This window comes from Peromyscus maniculatus, chromosome 20 (genome assembly GCF_049852395.1).
Source record: "Peromyscus maniculatus bairdii isolate BWxNUB_F1_BW_parent chromosome 20, HU_Pman_BW_mat_3.1, whole genome shotgun sequence".
NCBI classification, from domain to species: Eukaryota; Metazoa; Chordata; class Mammalia; order Rodentia; family Cricetidae; genus Peromyscus; species Peromyscus maniculatus.
In genome coordinates, this window is record NC_134871.1 from 67,774,531 (window position 1) to 67,787,692 (window position 13,162).

Sequence of the window (13,162 nt, forward strand, 5' to 3'; positions counted from 1 at the left end):
CTAATACCCTAGAGTCATGGATGCCCAGGAGCATCTATTTATTATTCATGAAAATTCTTAAATCTACCTATCTCTCGGAGTGTCTGTAAGTCCTGGGGATATCAAGACTTCCTACACAGCAATTGTTTCCCCTGCCAATACCTGGACACTGACCCCTGCCACTAACACCACAGATCCCAAGGGACTCAGAGGGACAAGGTGACAATTGTCTGGGTAATCTCAGGTCCAATTCCAGTGTGTCAGAGAGGAAGAGATACTTAAAATAGTTTGGATACAATCTACTGATGCCAGGCACTAAGGAAAATCCAGACTGAAGTCAATGTGAAAGATGGAGATAAAGCTGGAATAGAAACTAACGTATATACGAATTCCCTTATTCTTGAAAATAATCACTTTGATGATAAAATCTCCAATGAAATAGTTATCTCAGTAGTCTCCTAAGATGTGTGACAGAATATGGGGATGACACTGTGATATCCAGCACCACTTTCTTTTCCTCTGTAAGGGACACATGACTCAGGGATGTTGGGAACTTAAGGGACTGGCGTGGTGATGCTGGTCTATCACTGGGGAAATGGGGAAATCTTAGCATGTGGAACTCAAAATTGCCTGAAGACTTGAACTCTACCTCTCCCCTGAAGGGAGGCACAGTAATTGGAAGTGCCCGATGCAAAGACTTTCGGGAGCGAGAAGGACGACTCCGGGCTGCCCACAACCTGGTGAAGCGGGGAATCACCAATCTGTGTGTCATTGGAGGTGATGGCAGCCTCACTGGAGCTGACACTTTCCGTTCAGAGTGGAGTGACTTGTTGAATGACCTCCAGAAAGATGGTGAGACATTTTCTTCAGTATTGATTTTCATGTGACTGTGTGTCCGTGCCTGGGTTATATCTGTACTCTTAGATATAATGTTAACTTCACACAAACAAACAATCTTTGCTCTCCTATCTACCATTGCCTACAGTCTCTCTAGTAATCAACTCTGTAGGTGTGGAAGATTCCTCAGCTGGTGGCCTCTGGTTTGTTTCCCCTTACAGGGAAGATCACGGCTGAGGAAGCTACAAAGTCTAGCTTCCTGAACATTGTGGGCCTGGTTGGTTCAATCGACAATGACTTCTGTGGCACTGATATGACCATTGGTACTGACTCTGCCCTGCACCGGATTGTAGAGATTGTAGACGCCATCACTACCACTGCTCAGAGGTAAAAGCATCCAGGAGGGAGGCAGTAGGTGGGAGGGAGGCAGTGGATGATGGGGGGAGGCAGTAGGTGGGAGAGAGGCAGTGGATGATGGGAGGAGGCAGTGGATGATGGGAGGAGGCAGTGGATGATGGGAGGAGGCAGTGGATGATGGGAGGGAGACAGTAGGTGAGAGATGCAGTGGATGATGGGAGGAGGCAGTGGATGATGGGAGGAGGCAGTGGATGATGGGAGGAGGCAGTGGATGATGGGAGGAGGCAGTGGATGATGGGAGGGAGGCAGTGGATGATGGGGGGAGGCAGTGGATGATGGGAGGAGGCAGTGGATGATGGGAGGGAGGCAGTGGATGATGGGGGGAGGCAGTAGAGAAGTAGACAAGAGGACAGGCAAGAGCGAATGAGAATGAAAAGCCACTGTGAGTGCTGTTCTGGAGCTAGAACCCCTTTTCGGAGACTCACCCCTAGAAGGCTGAAGTTGCTCTGCCCCCTAAGTGACTTTCTCCCACTCTCCAGTCTGTTTTTCAGGCAAGTTGCTCTGGGGTCTTTCGTACCTACGATCTCTTATGTCAGTGGTTCTCAACCTTCCTAATTCGGTGACCCTTTAATACAGTTCTCATGTGGTGACCCCCTAACCATAAAATTATTTCATTGCTACTTCATAACTGTAATTTTGCTACTGTTATGAATCGCATTGTAAATATCTGATATGCAGGATATTTGATATGTGACCCCGAGGGGGTCATGACCCACAGGTTGAGAAACCGCTGTCTTACGTGGTTCAGTCTAAGGCGGATCTGGGGAGTTCACAGTCTGAGCTGTGAGTTGCCCTGTCCACCTGTGTGGATGCCATAAGCACCACTGCCCAGAAGTAAACAGGTCAGGTAGGGGGTCAGTGGAGGAAATGGGAAGACAGTTGGCTGCCAGTTTACCCCAGGGACGCTTACAAGACTCCAGGCTAGCCTAGCCCCATATCCACATCTTTTCTATTTCTGTCTGCTCTTGAGACTCATCCTTTCTGGAAATGGAGTCTCCATGCCGCTCCAGGAAGCTGAACTGCTGCTCCCATGTCTTCATAGTCTCGCAGGAAACCTACTGGATAGCTGGCAGCATAAACGCATCTCCCAGAGGCCAAGGAGCCTGGGTGTGGATGGGGTCTTGGTCCCGGCCACAGGGACATGCAGACTGTAAACCTCATCTTCTCTTGCAGCCACCAGAGGACGTTTGTGTTGGAAGTGATGGGCCGCCACTGTGGGTAAGAACCCCAATCCTGACCCCTGTGTTCCTAGAGATGGCTCTTTCCTCTTCCCCGAGAGTCCTGTGGAGTCTGGAAGTGTAGATGCTCCACACAACATGGCCCTCCTTCCCTGCCTCTGCACTGTCTCCCCTACTTACATGCACATATGGGCCATGCTCAGGTACACACGAAAGGATGGGCAATCTGAGCTGGGAAGCCAGTAAGGTGGTGGTGACCTTCAAGGACAGCATCTCATTGACAGGCCTAGTGCTCATTTGCTTCAGGAATGAAATGCAAGGTCCCTGTATCTTTCATCGCTGTGGGGACTGAGAGATCTTGCTGGGTGTGATGAGGCTATTTGTGAATATAAAGGTTTCTAGTCCATGCTTCTGGCTCTCACCTCAGATATCTGGCCCTTGTCACCTCTTTGTCCTGTGGGGCCGATTGGGTTTTTATTCCTGAATGTCCACCAGATGATGATTGGGAGGAACACCTTTGTCGCCGGCTCAGTGAGGTATCGATGTTTTATCTTGCCCTTGGGGAAAAAAAAACCCTCACACTATTTCATGGGTGACCTATTTTCTCCTCTTCAGTTTAATTCCATTAACCACTTTCTCCTGTTCTTGACCAGACAAGGACCCGTGGTTCTCGTCTTAACATCATCATTGTTGCTGAGGGTGCAATCGACAAGAACGGAAAACCAATCACCTCAGAAGACATCAAGAATGTTAGTGTGAAACCCTGTCCCCAGCATGCTTGGCCACACCCTTGTTGGCCTCTGAATCTTGACATTGCATCTCTTTCTTTGTGTTTTCCTTTCTTCATCCTTTTAGCTGGTGGTAAAGCGTCTTGGATATGACACCAGGGTTACTGTTTTGGGACATGTGCAGCGGGGTGGGACACCATCAGCCTTTGATCGGATTCTGGTAAGTCACAGAATTCTGTGTTCCTGTACCTTAGAGCCCCCCAGTCTTGCAGTCCTGCCTCTGTGGGGCTCATCTCATTAGCCATGCTATCCCTCCACCAGCCTCTAGGCCACAGTGGTCTTCATCTGTTCCCATACAGAAAGATGACGGCAGGTGACAGCACCCTAGGTGTGAGGATCACTATCTACGAGCTCTAACATCAGTGAAGCTACTGGGATCTAACTTGGATACTGAGTTTATCATTCTTACCCTGTTTCACTTGGAAGAAAAGCTATCTACTTCTTTAGCAGGAACAAGAGAGTAGTGCTAAACCCCCATAACTTACTGATCACAGTATGACATGGGCATGCCTCTCTGGAACCAAGTACAATCCTTAGGGTTCTGATGACAAGAGGACAGAGAGCCATCAAGCTTTAGGTGAGATCTGGGCAGAGAGCCATCAAGCTTTAGATGAGATCTGGGCAGAGAGCCATCAAGCTTTAGGTGAGATCTGGGCAGAGAGCCATCAAGCTTTAGGTGAGATCTGGGCAGAGAGCCATCAAGCTTTAGGTGAGATCTGGGCAGAGAGCCATCAAGCTTTAGGTGAGATCTGGGCAGAGAGCCATCAAGCTTTAGGTGAGATCTGGGTAGGCAGGCAAAGCACGGCAGGTACCTGGATGCAGCCTTTCAATTGTGGAACTCAGCCCTAGGATTTGGAAAGGGCCCTGAGCATCCTGGCTCTTAGCTAAGACAAATAGGGGGAGGTCTAAGCAAATTCTTTGTCCCATGGACTCCTTCAGGGCAGCAGGATGGGCGTGGAAGCAGTGATGGCACTTTTGGAGGGGACCCCGGACACCCCAGCCTGTGTGGTGAGCCTCTCTGGTAACCAGGCAGTGCGCCTGCCCCTCATGGAGTGTGTCCAAGTGGTAAGTGCTGACCCTGTTCTGGGTCTTAGCAGTCTTAGACCCTTTCCTGGGAGCTCAGGGGGCACGAGACCAACTTCTACGGTCCCGGGAGAGAAAAAGATGGAGAGGCAGGATGGTGGAGAGAGAGATGGAAGGGCCAAGGACACAGTGGACTGCAATCCCAAGAGCTGAGACCACCACTCGGCATCAGTTTCCTCAGCTGGAATGTTCCTGAGGAAGAGGGAAGGTCCACATATTCTGTAATATTTTATAAGCACCAACCTCAAACCCTTTTCATGTAGTTATGTAGGAGGGACACAAATACAGTGTCTCTCCTAACAATACTAAGACTTGGGAACGCTAATTATTAACTTCTAGCCAGTTACCTCTATCTCTACATGACGTCTACCTTAAACGTGTTTCTCTAAATTAACAGAGGTGCCCACTGCTCACCTCCAGGGCGATAAAGACTGAGGAGACGCTGTGGTGCTTCTGACACAGTACCTGGAAAATGTTGGGTTCTCTGGGGTAGCCACTCCTTTGAATACACAATACGAATACAGTGGCTGGTTGCTGACTAGAGTGTTGGTCCCGTTTGTTGGGGCCGCCTCCATTTTGGGGCCTGCTTCTCTCTGAGACTTGAGAAACCCAATAACCTGCAGCCACGTTTGAGACTGCATCCCCAAAGCCCAGAAGCCAGGGCTCTGTGTAGAAGGCAGCCATTGAGCAGCACGTGGTGGGGACCCTCCTCACCTGGCAGAATCTCTTCATTGTCCAGTAGTCCTGAGGCTGGAGGGACCTGAGTGCAGAGGGGGAAGGTCCTGCCAGCCGCGAGCACCCCTCTATTCTGCCCAGAATTTAGTCCCTTCTTTGCTGCTCAGAAAAATCAAGAAGAAATAAAAGATGTTTCGTGATAGTATGGGGGACATGGAAAAGGTGGGGTGTAGATGAGCAGGGAGGAGATTTGGTCACGCAGAACCATGCCTTGGAGTTGTGACGGTTACTGTGACCCTCCCTCATAGACCAAAGACGTCACCAAGGCTATGGATGAGAAGAGATTCGATGAAGCCATGAAGCTGAGAGGCCGGTGAGAAAATGACCAGAAAGTTGCTGCCTATAGCAACCAGACACCAGAACAAAGCCGGAAATCCGTATCACTGTAGGCCGCCTTTTCTAATTACTGTCTGCAACAATCTCTTCCCCAAGGAAGTCAGTTGTGAGGTGCCCAAGAGGCTCAGTTCATCCAGGGATGCTCTCCTTGGAAAGAGCTTTTTATTCTAGTCTGTTCTGTCTAGATGTGGCCCTCAGCTAGGTTCTGGGTGTCCCTAAGCAAGGAACTGACTCATGCTGAGCACAGCACCGGGGACAGAAACACGCAGGGAGTGTTTGATGAACGACTAGCTCCCCGGCAAGCCCCTCCCTAGTCCCTGCTCGGCCTGGTCAGTTCCTCAGAGGTTTACCCTGTGGAAACTCACTGAGACCCCACTCCTGCCCTGGATTCCTGTGGCTGCTTGCACTAAGGAGCAGCCTGAAGACACCCTGTTCTCTTTGTACTTTTTATAGGAGCTTCATGAACAACTGGGAGGTGTACAAGCTTCTAGCCCATGTCAGACCCCCAGTCTCTAAGGTACTGGCAACTTGCCCTTCTCCCTCGGTTTCTCTTCATGCAGTGCTACCCACAGTCCACACCACCTCAGCCTTGCCATATCTTTGTCCCCACTGTCCTTCAGTGCTGGGACCCTGGCCCTGTGTGATGACTCTGTTAGCCATCCCAGACACTAGTCCTGTGTTTCCACCTGGTCAGTTAGAGAACCGAAGACTCACACCAAGTTCAGGGGTGGCAAAAGCGCAGGAAAGAGGGCTTTGATCCCGTGGGTATAGTCACACCGAGCTCTACCTCACTTCCGGTTCCCTTGAAAGAGTGGTTCTCAGTGTTTACTGTTCATCAGAATTGTCAGGGGTGCTTATGAAGTATGCAGATTCCTGGGCCCTTCCCTCGGCAGAAAGTGAGATGCAGAGCAGCAGACAGGAATGTGCTGTTCAGTAAGCATCGCAGGTGGATCATCGGGATGCCAGTGGCCCCAGGACCGCACTTTGGGAAGCGTTGTTCTCCAGGGCCTGCTCTCTCATATGATGAGGATGCGAATTTTGCTTCTATAGGACAAAGTAGCAGGCTGTGTATTAGCATTGCCCGGGGGAGTGATGTGTATTGTCACACATATTCCAGGGTCTCCGAGATCTCCTTCTCCTGGTGATCTCTCCTCTGGGGGTGTTTCTCTCTTCATTTCCTCCCTGCTTCCTTCTGAACAGGGCGGGTTGCACACAGTGGCCGTGATGAATGTGGGGGCCCCAGCTGCAGGCATGAACGCTGCCGTTCGCTCTACTGTGAGGATTGGCCTGATCCAGGGTAACCGGGTGCTGGTCGTACATGATGGCTTCGAGGGTCTGGCCAAAGGTCAGGTACGAAAACACTAAGGAAGAAGGACACACCCGTGCAGTATGGGGCCGGGGAAGGTCAGTGTAGGGTGACCTGTCCATTACCTCTGCCTCCTTGCCACCTCAACGTCTCTCCAGGGAGCATAGCTAATTTTAGAGTAATAAGGATAGGAACCCTGGACCAATCCTTTCCAAACATCACATCTTATTTATTTTCTCTGTCCCAGGGCTCAGCACAGTGTCTGCCTTCATAGATACTTATTCCCCAAGGAGTCAGAAGGGTGGAAGAAGTTCAGTGTGGGGAAAAGCCAGTGGCTAGGTTACCTTCCAACCAAGGGGGACTGTAGGGTCAGAGCTCAGGAAGTGGCCTCAGTCACACATGGGCTTCCTGGCACTCTAGCCAGGATGCAGAGCTAGCTGTGTGGCTTTTCCCTGCAGATTGAAGAAGCTGGCTGGAGCTATGTTGGAGGTTGGACTGGTCAAGGTGGCTCCAAACTTGGCACTAAAAGGTAAATGGTATTTTGAGAGCATCATCTCCCAGTTACCCTTTCAAGATGCCTTTGAATGGGGGCATCAATCCATTAGGTTAGGGCCTACATCTACTGCTCTGAAAACTAAGAGTGTCCTTAGGATAGACAGGCCCAACCACACAGCATGGAGCAGATCTGACCCCTTAGAGATCCAGTGTGTACTCTAGAATGATGTGAGATTGTGGGGAAGAATGGGGCCGTAGGTCCAGACACTAAAGAAGGCACTTTTTGTTCCTGTTTGTTTGTTTGTTTCTATTTGGAAAGGGTTTCTCTGTGCAGCCCTGGCTGTCCTGGAACTCACTCTGTAGCCCAGGCTGGCCTCAAACTCAGAGATCTGCCTGGCTCTGCCTCCTGAGTGCTGGGATTAAAGGCGTGAGCCACCATATCTGACTCACCTTTCTAATTCTTAACCTTTCTCCCATTCCATCTTGCTATCTCACCCCCAATTCCCTCCTCCCTGCTCCGCGCCACCGGTCAACTAGGACTCTGCCCAAGAAGAACTTGGAACAGATCAGTGCCAACATAACGAAGTTTAACATTCAGGGCCTTGTCATCATTGGGGGCTTTGAGGTGAGTGTCCCTCTGTCCCCTCCCCCCCCCCACCTTCCCTTTCCTTCTCACGTCTGGTCCTGCTGCTCTTTTAGGCTTACACGGGGGGCCTGGAGCTGATGGAGGGCAGGAAGCAGTTTGATGAGCTCTGCATCCCGTTTGTGGTCATTCCTGCCACTGTTTCCAATAACGTCCCTGGGTCAGACTTCAGCATCGGGGCTGACACAGCTCTGAACACCATCTGCACGGTGAGCACCTGCCACCACCACCCCCCCCCCACCCCGGGTAGCTGGAGTAGTGTTCTGGTCTTGGAAAGTGAGCCTCTTTTTTTAAACAAATAGCAGTGTTTGGGAAATACTCCATGCAGCCAGGCATCTGTGCTGGTATTTATTCTCTTCACTTAGAAATATATCATGGTTACCAAAGGGCCTGTTTTGTTATGTCCTCTGAAGTTATACAGTCTAATATCCCTATTCTGAATAACATTAAAGATAGATATGGCTTTCTTCCCAGGAGAGAAGTTCTACAATGTAGTGCCCTCTTTGAATGCAGGACCTTGATGAGGTCCAGGGGTCTCACTGGCCTAAAAGGCTGTAGCCCTGGAGTTGAATTAGTGGAAGAAGCTGAGTAAGAATAAGGATTCGACTCCTGACCCTATCTTTGTGTGGTCCGTTGTCTTTTCAGACTTGTGACCGGATTAAGCAGTCTGCAGCCGGCACCAAGCGTCGGGTCTTTATCATCGAGACCATGGGTGGCTACTGTGGCTATCTGGCCACCATGGCAGGACTAGCGGCTGGGGCCGATGCTGCCTACATTTTTGAGGAGCCCTTCACCATTCGAGATCTACAGGTAGATGGCCACTAGAGCTTTCTAGGTATCTCTCTCTGGTTCCAGCCTATCTTCCTGAGTGTTCCCATAGTAACCAGAGCTAGGCAGTTGGGGGGGGGGGGGAGGATGGAGCTGATGGGCTCAGCCCCACGCAGACTCGAAGGGCTCCTTGCAAGCGTTCTCCAGTACTGTCCCCCACACATGCCCACAGCTTCTATTCTGGGATGGCATTTTGTCGGGCAGCATGCTGCTGAGCCCTTTGGTGCTGTCTGATCGTAAAGCTATTGCTTCCATATTATGGGGGAGGGAGGTTCAGAGAGTTCTGAAACGTCAGAACTCCAGAGAGCAGGCAGTCTAAATGCTGGAAGAATCCATGATCTCTCCCCCCCCAGATTACTCTTCCTGCCATTCCAGTTCTGAGGGAAATAGCCCTTCACCTCTGCTCAGGACTCATCTCGTATTTCACAGAGGGATCAAATGATCATTATTTTTCCAGTTTTAAGTTCAATGGAGGAGAAGAAAGCTACAAAGTGGAGATTTAGCAGCACGTTGGGGGGAACTCCCAGCTCAGGATCCCAGCCAATCCCTGCCAAGAGCAGAGAGTGGAAGTCTTGTGTTCATGCTCAGCTCAAAGCTCAAATGAGGGTCCACATTCCCAACAGCCGGATCACTGCTTTACATACGAGCAACACGTCACAAGTGTGAAAACACACGCTGTGAGCAGTCACTTCTGAGGGCAGGGGAGCCAGAGGCTCCTGGTCAGAGGTGGGAGAGGGAGAATCGTGGAGGCTTTCCTAACGCTCCCTCTCTCTCACTTCTGCCTGTCTCGGATTGGGCCTAAGTTCCACTGGCCCTAAACTTAAGGGACACAGACCCAGTGCCAGCCCAGGCTGTGAGCAACTCTCTTCCACGCCCTCTCCACTCTGGGAAAGACTCGATGTAGAAGAGGACAGGGCGCTTGTCCACCCTGACCAACCCCAGCTAGGCTTAGGATTTGCTGGTTCATTTTCAGGTGAATGTTGAACATCTGGTGCAGAAGATGAAAACAACCGTGAAAAGAGGCTTGGTGTTGAGGTACCTTAGTAACAGTCTGTTTCTAAGTTAAGAAACTAGTCAGTGTGGCCGTGGTCCATCGATGGATCTGTGGTTGGCACACGGGAGGAATCGGATGTGGAAGGGCGTGGGAGTGGAGGGGCCTTGGGAGGAGGTGGAAGAGCCCAGAAAGCACAAGGTGGGGATGAAGATGGCCTCACAGGCCCCCGGTTTCCCTGGCAGGAATGAGAAGTGCAATGAGAACTACTCCACTGACTTCATTTTCAACCTGTACTCGGAGGAGGGGAAAGGCATCTTCGACAGCAGGAAGAACGTGCTTGGCCACATGCAGCAGGTAGTGAGACGCCCTTCACCAGTCACCCAGAGCTGTTGGGGGGCTCTGGGTGACTCCCATCAGTCCTCTCCAGTCTGTAGGGGCCTCACTGTCACCATGGAACAAGGTTGGGTCCCACATGGAAACATCTTTATCTCAGACACAACCTGCCTCAGTCAGGGTTCTATCGCTGTGAAGAGACACCATGCCCAAGGCAACTCTTAGGAAAGAGAGCGTTTAATTAGGAGCTTTGCTTGCAGTTTCAGAGGCTTAGTCCATTATCCTCATGGCAGGGAGCATGGCGGCACGCTTGGCAGCAGGCATGCACCTGCCGGAGCAGTAGCCGAGAGCTGCGACCTAGTCTACAGGCAGAGAGAGAGAGAGAGAGAGAGAGAGAGAGAGAGAGAGAGAGAGAGATGAAGAGAGGGAGGGAGGGAGGAAGGGAGAGAGGGAGAGGGAGGGAAGACTGACTAGGCCTGGCTTGGGCTTTTGAAACTCAAAGCCCAACCCCAGTGACACACTTCCCCCAACAAGGGCACACCTCCTCTTTAATTCTTCTAATTCCCAATAGCGCCACTCCCTGGTGATAGTGCATTCAAATGTATGAGCCTATAGGGGCCTTTCTTGTTCACACCACCACACAGCTCCAGAGATGCATGCGACCCACTCTCTTTGCTTAGGATATAGTTCCTCCACCTTGGAGTCACTGCCACTGGGGGACATTAGTTCTTCGCTGTGGGTGGCTGTTGTATGCATCGTAGGAGCTTAGTGGCACTCCTGGCCTCTACCTACTTAGAAGCCGGTCATACCTCCCCTTCACCCTCAATTTGAACAAGGACACCTTTGAACATGGCCAGATGTCCCCCCAAGGGATCTCTAATTGAGAACCAGTGATTCTGATGAGGAAACTGGGGTCTAGAGAGAAAAACATTTTCAAGGCCACTTACCTAATGTGAATTAGAGCTGAATGAGCCTAGCTGATTTTCCCACCTCACCTTCACCTTTCTCGAGCCTGGTGAGTGTAGGCTTCCATCTCCACTAATTGGGCTTTAGGAGAAAGGCCTCATTCATGGGTTCTACTAGTTCCAAATGGCCTCTTAAGCACCAACGCTTTTCTATCCACAAAGAATTCCCAGTATCTCAGGTCAAGGGAAGGTGCAGCCTCTGCAGGAATGGAGCCTTACTGTGTGTATGTGTGTTTATATTATATATATAATATATATACATTCATATATATGTATATATAATACACACACACATATATATATATGAATGAAGTCCTGTGTTCTCCCCGCCCCCCCCAACCTTTCTACCTGCCCTCTCTTAGTTCATAGAAAAACTGATACAGTACTCAGAGGTTCTACCTGGGACAGCTGGGTTGGGCTACAGAGAACAAGGATATCTCCACAGTGGTGATCGCGGTGGCCAAGCTGCCGAGCTGAACAGTGACACTGAAGTGGGGTGGGACCGCTGTGGAGTGGAGAGAGCCGGGATTGCCAGGTCCTTTAGTGACCACCCGCGTGCTGGATGATGGGCCAGCGCAAACTGTCCTTCCCTGTCAATCCAGGAGCCGTTCTTTCTGTAGACTCAGATCTCTGTGCTTCGTTAGGATCCCTCACTCTACGTTTTCTGACTCTCCCCTCAGGGTGGAAGCCCGACCCCCTTTGACAGGAATTTCGCCACTAAGATGGGTGCTAAGGCCATGAACTGGATGTCTGGGAAAATCAAAGAGAGCTACCGTAACGGTATGTGGGGCGGGAGGGTGAGCCCCTTCTCCAGAAGTTCCCTCCACAGTTGAGAGACTCACTGACCGCCCTTTATTCCAGGACGGATCTTTGCCAACACTCCAGACTCAGGCTGTGTTCTGGGGATGCGTAAGAGGACCCTGGTCTTTCAGCCAGTGACCGAGCTGAAAGACCAGACAGATTTTGAGTAAGTCATTGCACTCTAGAATGGCCCTCTCCCTGCTGCGAGCTGCCAAGCCCTGCTTCCCACAGCCTGTTACCTGTCTGATACTTGTCCTTTTGTAGTGACACCTGTAGGTACTCATGCCCTCAATCCAGCCTCTTTCGCCCAGCTTCTTCCTACAAGCCTTTGGTAGAAATTGACTGGCGTACGCTATCACATCGCCATTATTTCATCTCTCTGTAGGCACCGGATCCCCAAGGAGCAGTGGTGGCTGAAGCTGAGACCGATCCTCAAAATCCTAGCCAAGTACGAGATTGATCTGGACACCTCTGACCACGCCCACCTGGAGCACATTTCTAGGAAACGGTCTGGAGAAGCGGCTGTCTAGACCTCTTCGGAGTGAGGGGGAGAGCGTCTGACCATGGTCAGCTCATGCCCTGGTAGATCCAAGCCCATGATCTCTCAGTGTGTTAGCCCCAGCCCCCGACCCTATTAGGTTTCCTTGTACCCACAACCTTGATCAGCTGTGGCCAGGAGTTGGGGGAGGGGCAGTGAGTGAATCTCCTAGGTAACTGTCCTTCCTTCTGTCCCAGCTTCATCCGTCACACGGGCTGGATTTCTCTAGTGCTACTGCTAGACTTCAGCTACCCAGAGTTTTCCTAAAAATAAGCTTTATTTATTTCTTTGTGATAACAAAGAGTCTTAGCTTCCTTTACTTTTCCCAGTGATGAAGTATAACTACACTAATAAATGCCAGCTGGTCACTGTGCTTTGGTACTGTTATTACCTTCACAAGGCCACCATGTCCCAGAACACACCCCCCCCACCCCCCCCACCCCCCCCACCCCCCCCCACCCCCCGTCTCCTGGGGGAAGAGCACACGTGATGGTCCCGTGCACTTCTGCTTGTTGGAGGGTTTGGTTTTTCAGCATCTCTTGGTGTACAGTGTCCCTGAACACACAACACAGCACCGCCCCTCAGCCCCTCCCCCACAGTCGCTCTATCCTCTGCAGCCAAGACGTTGTGCCCGCCTCCAGGCCTGAGGTCACGGTTTAGTTCTTGATCGCGTACCTATTACCCAGGCTCACTTTTTCCTCGCCATCCCACAGTCTGCTCCTCAGCTCAGCATCCATCCTTCTCGACCCTTCCTTGGACAAAAGCCAGACCCTGACAGATCCTGACACGCACGTTTTGGGAAGCCTGGACAACAGAGACACCCAGTTCTGAACCTGTGTTGGTGGGTTGGTTGGAATACACATGCTTTAGAAAGATGTCAGATCTTACTCAGCCTCAGTCTGTCTT

At 51.0% G+C, this 13,162-nt stretch overlaps 1 protein-coding gene across 6 annotated transcripts in view; it reads left to right on the plus strand.

Annotated features, from left to right (window-relative positions):
- Pfkm (phosphofructokinase, muscle) overlaps window positions 1-12,629 on the plus strand; it is a 46,566-nt gene extending 33,937 nt beyond the window's left edge. For all 6 annotated transcript variants that reach the window (XM_015993235.3, XM_076556704.1, XM_076556706.1 and 3 more), the window contains 19 exons: window positions 642-831; window positions 1,038-1,203; window positions 2,407-2,451; window positions 2,839-2,947; window positions 3,065-3,160; window positions 3,267-3,359; window positions 4,139-4,264; window positions 5,266-5,330; window positions 5,807-5,870; window positions 6,554-6,703; window positions 7,118-7,188; window positions 7,692-7,779; window positions 7,854-8,006; window positions 8,443-8,607; window positions 9,599-9,660; window positions 9,862-9,973; window positions 11,598-11,697; window positions 11,779-11,884; window positions 12,104-12,629. In XM_015993235.3, the coding sequence (XP_015848721.1) occupies window positions 642-831; window positions 1,038-1,203; window positions 2,407-2,451; window positions 2,839-2,947; window positions 3,065-3,160; window positions 3,267-3,359; window positions 4,139-4,264; window positions 5,266-5,330; window positions 5,807-5,870; window positions 6,554-6,703; window positions 7,118-7,188; window positions 7,692-7,779; window positions 7,854-8,006; window positions 8,443-8,607; window positions 9,599-9,660; window positions 9,862-9,973; window positions 11,598-11,697; window positions 11,779-11,884; window positions 12,104-12,248 (2,106 nt within the window). In that variant the 3' untranslated portion in view covers window positions 12,249-12,629. The remainder of the gene's footprint in view (window positions 1-641; window positions 832-1,037; window positions 1,204-2,406; window positions 2,452-2,838; window positions 2,948-3,064; window positions 3,161-3,266; window positions 3,360-4,138; window positions 4,265-5,265; window positions 5,331-5,806; window positions 5,871-6,553; window positions 6,704-7,117; window positions 7,189-7,691; window positions 7,780-7,853; window positions 8,007-8,442; window positions 8,608-9,598; window positions 9,661-9,861; window positions 9,974-11,597; window positions 11,698-11,778; window positions 11,885-12,103) is intronic.
- The last annotated feature ends 533 nt before the right edge of the window (window positions 12,630-13,162 follow it).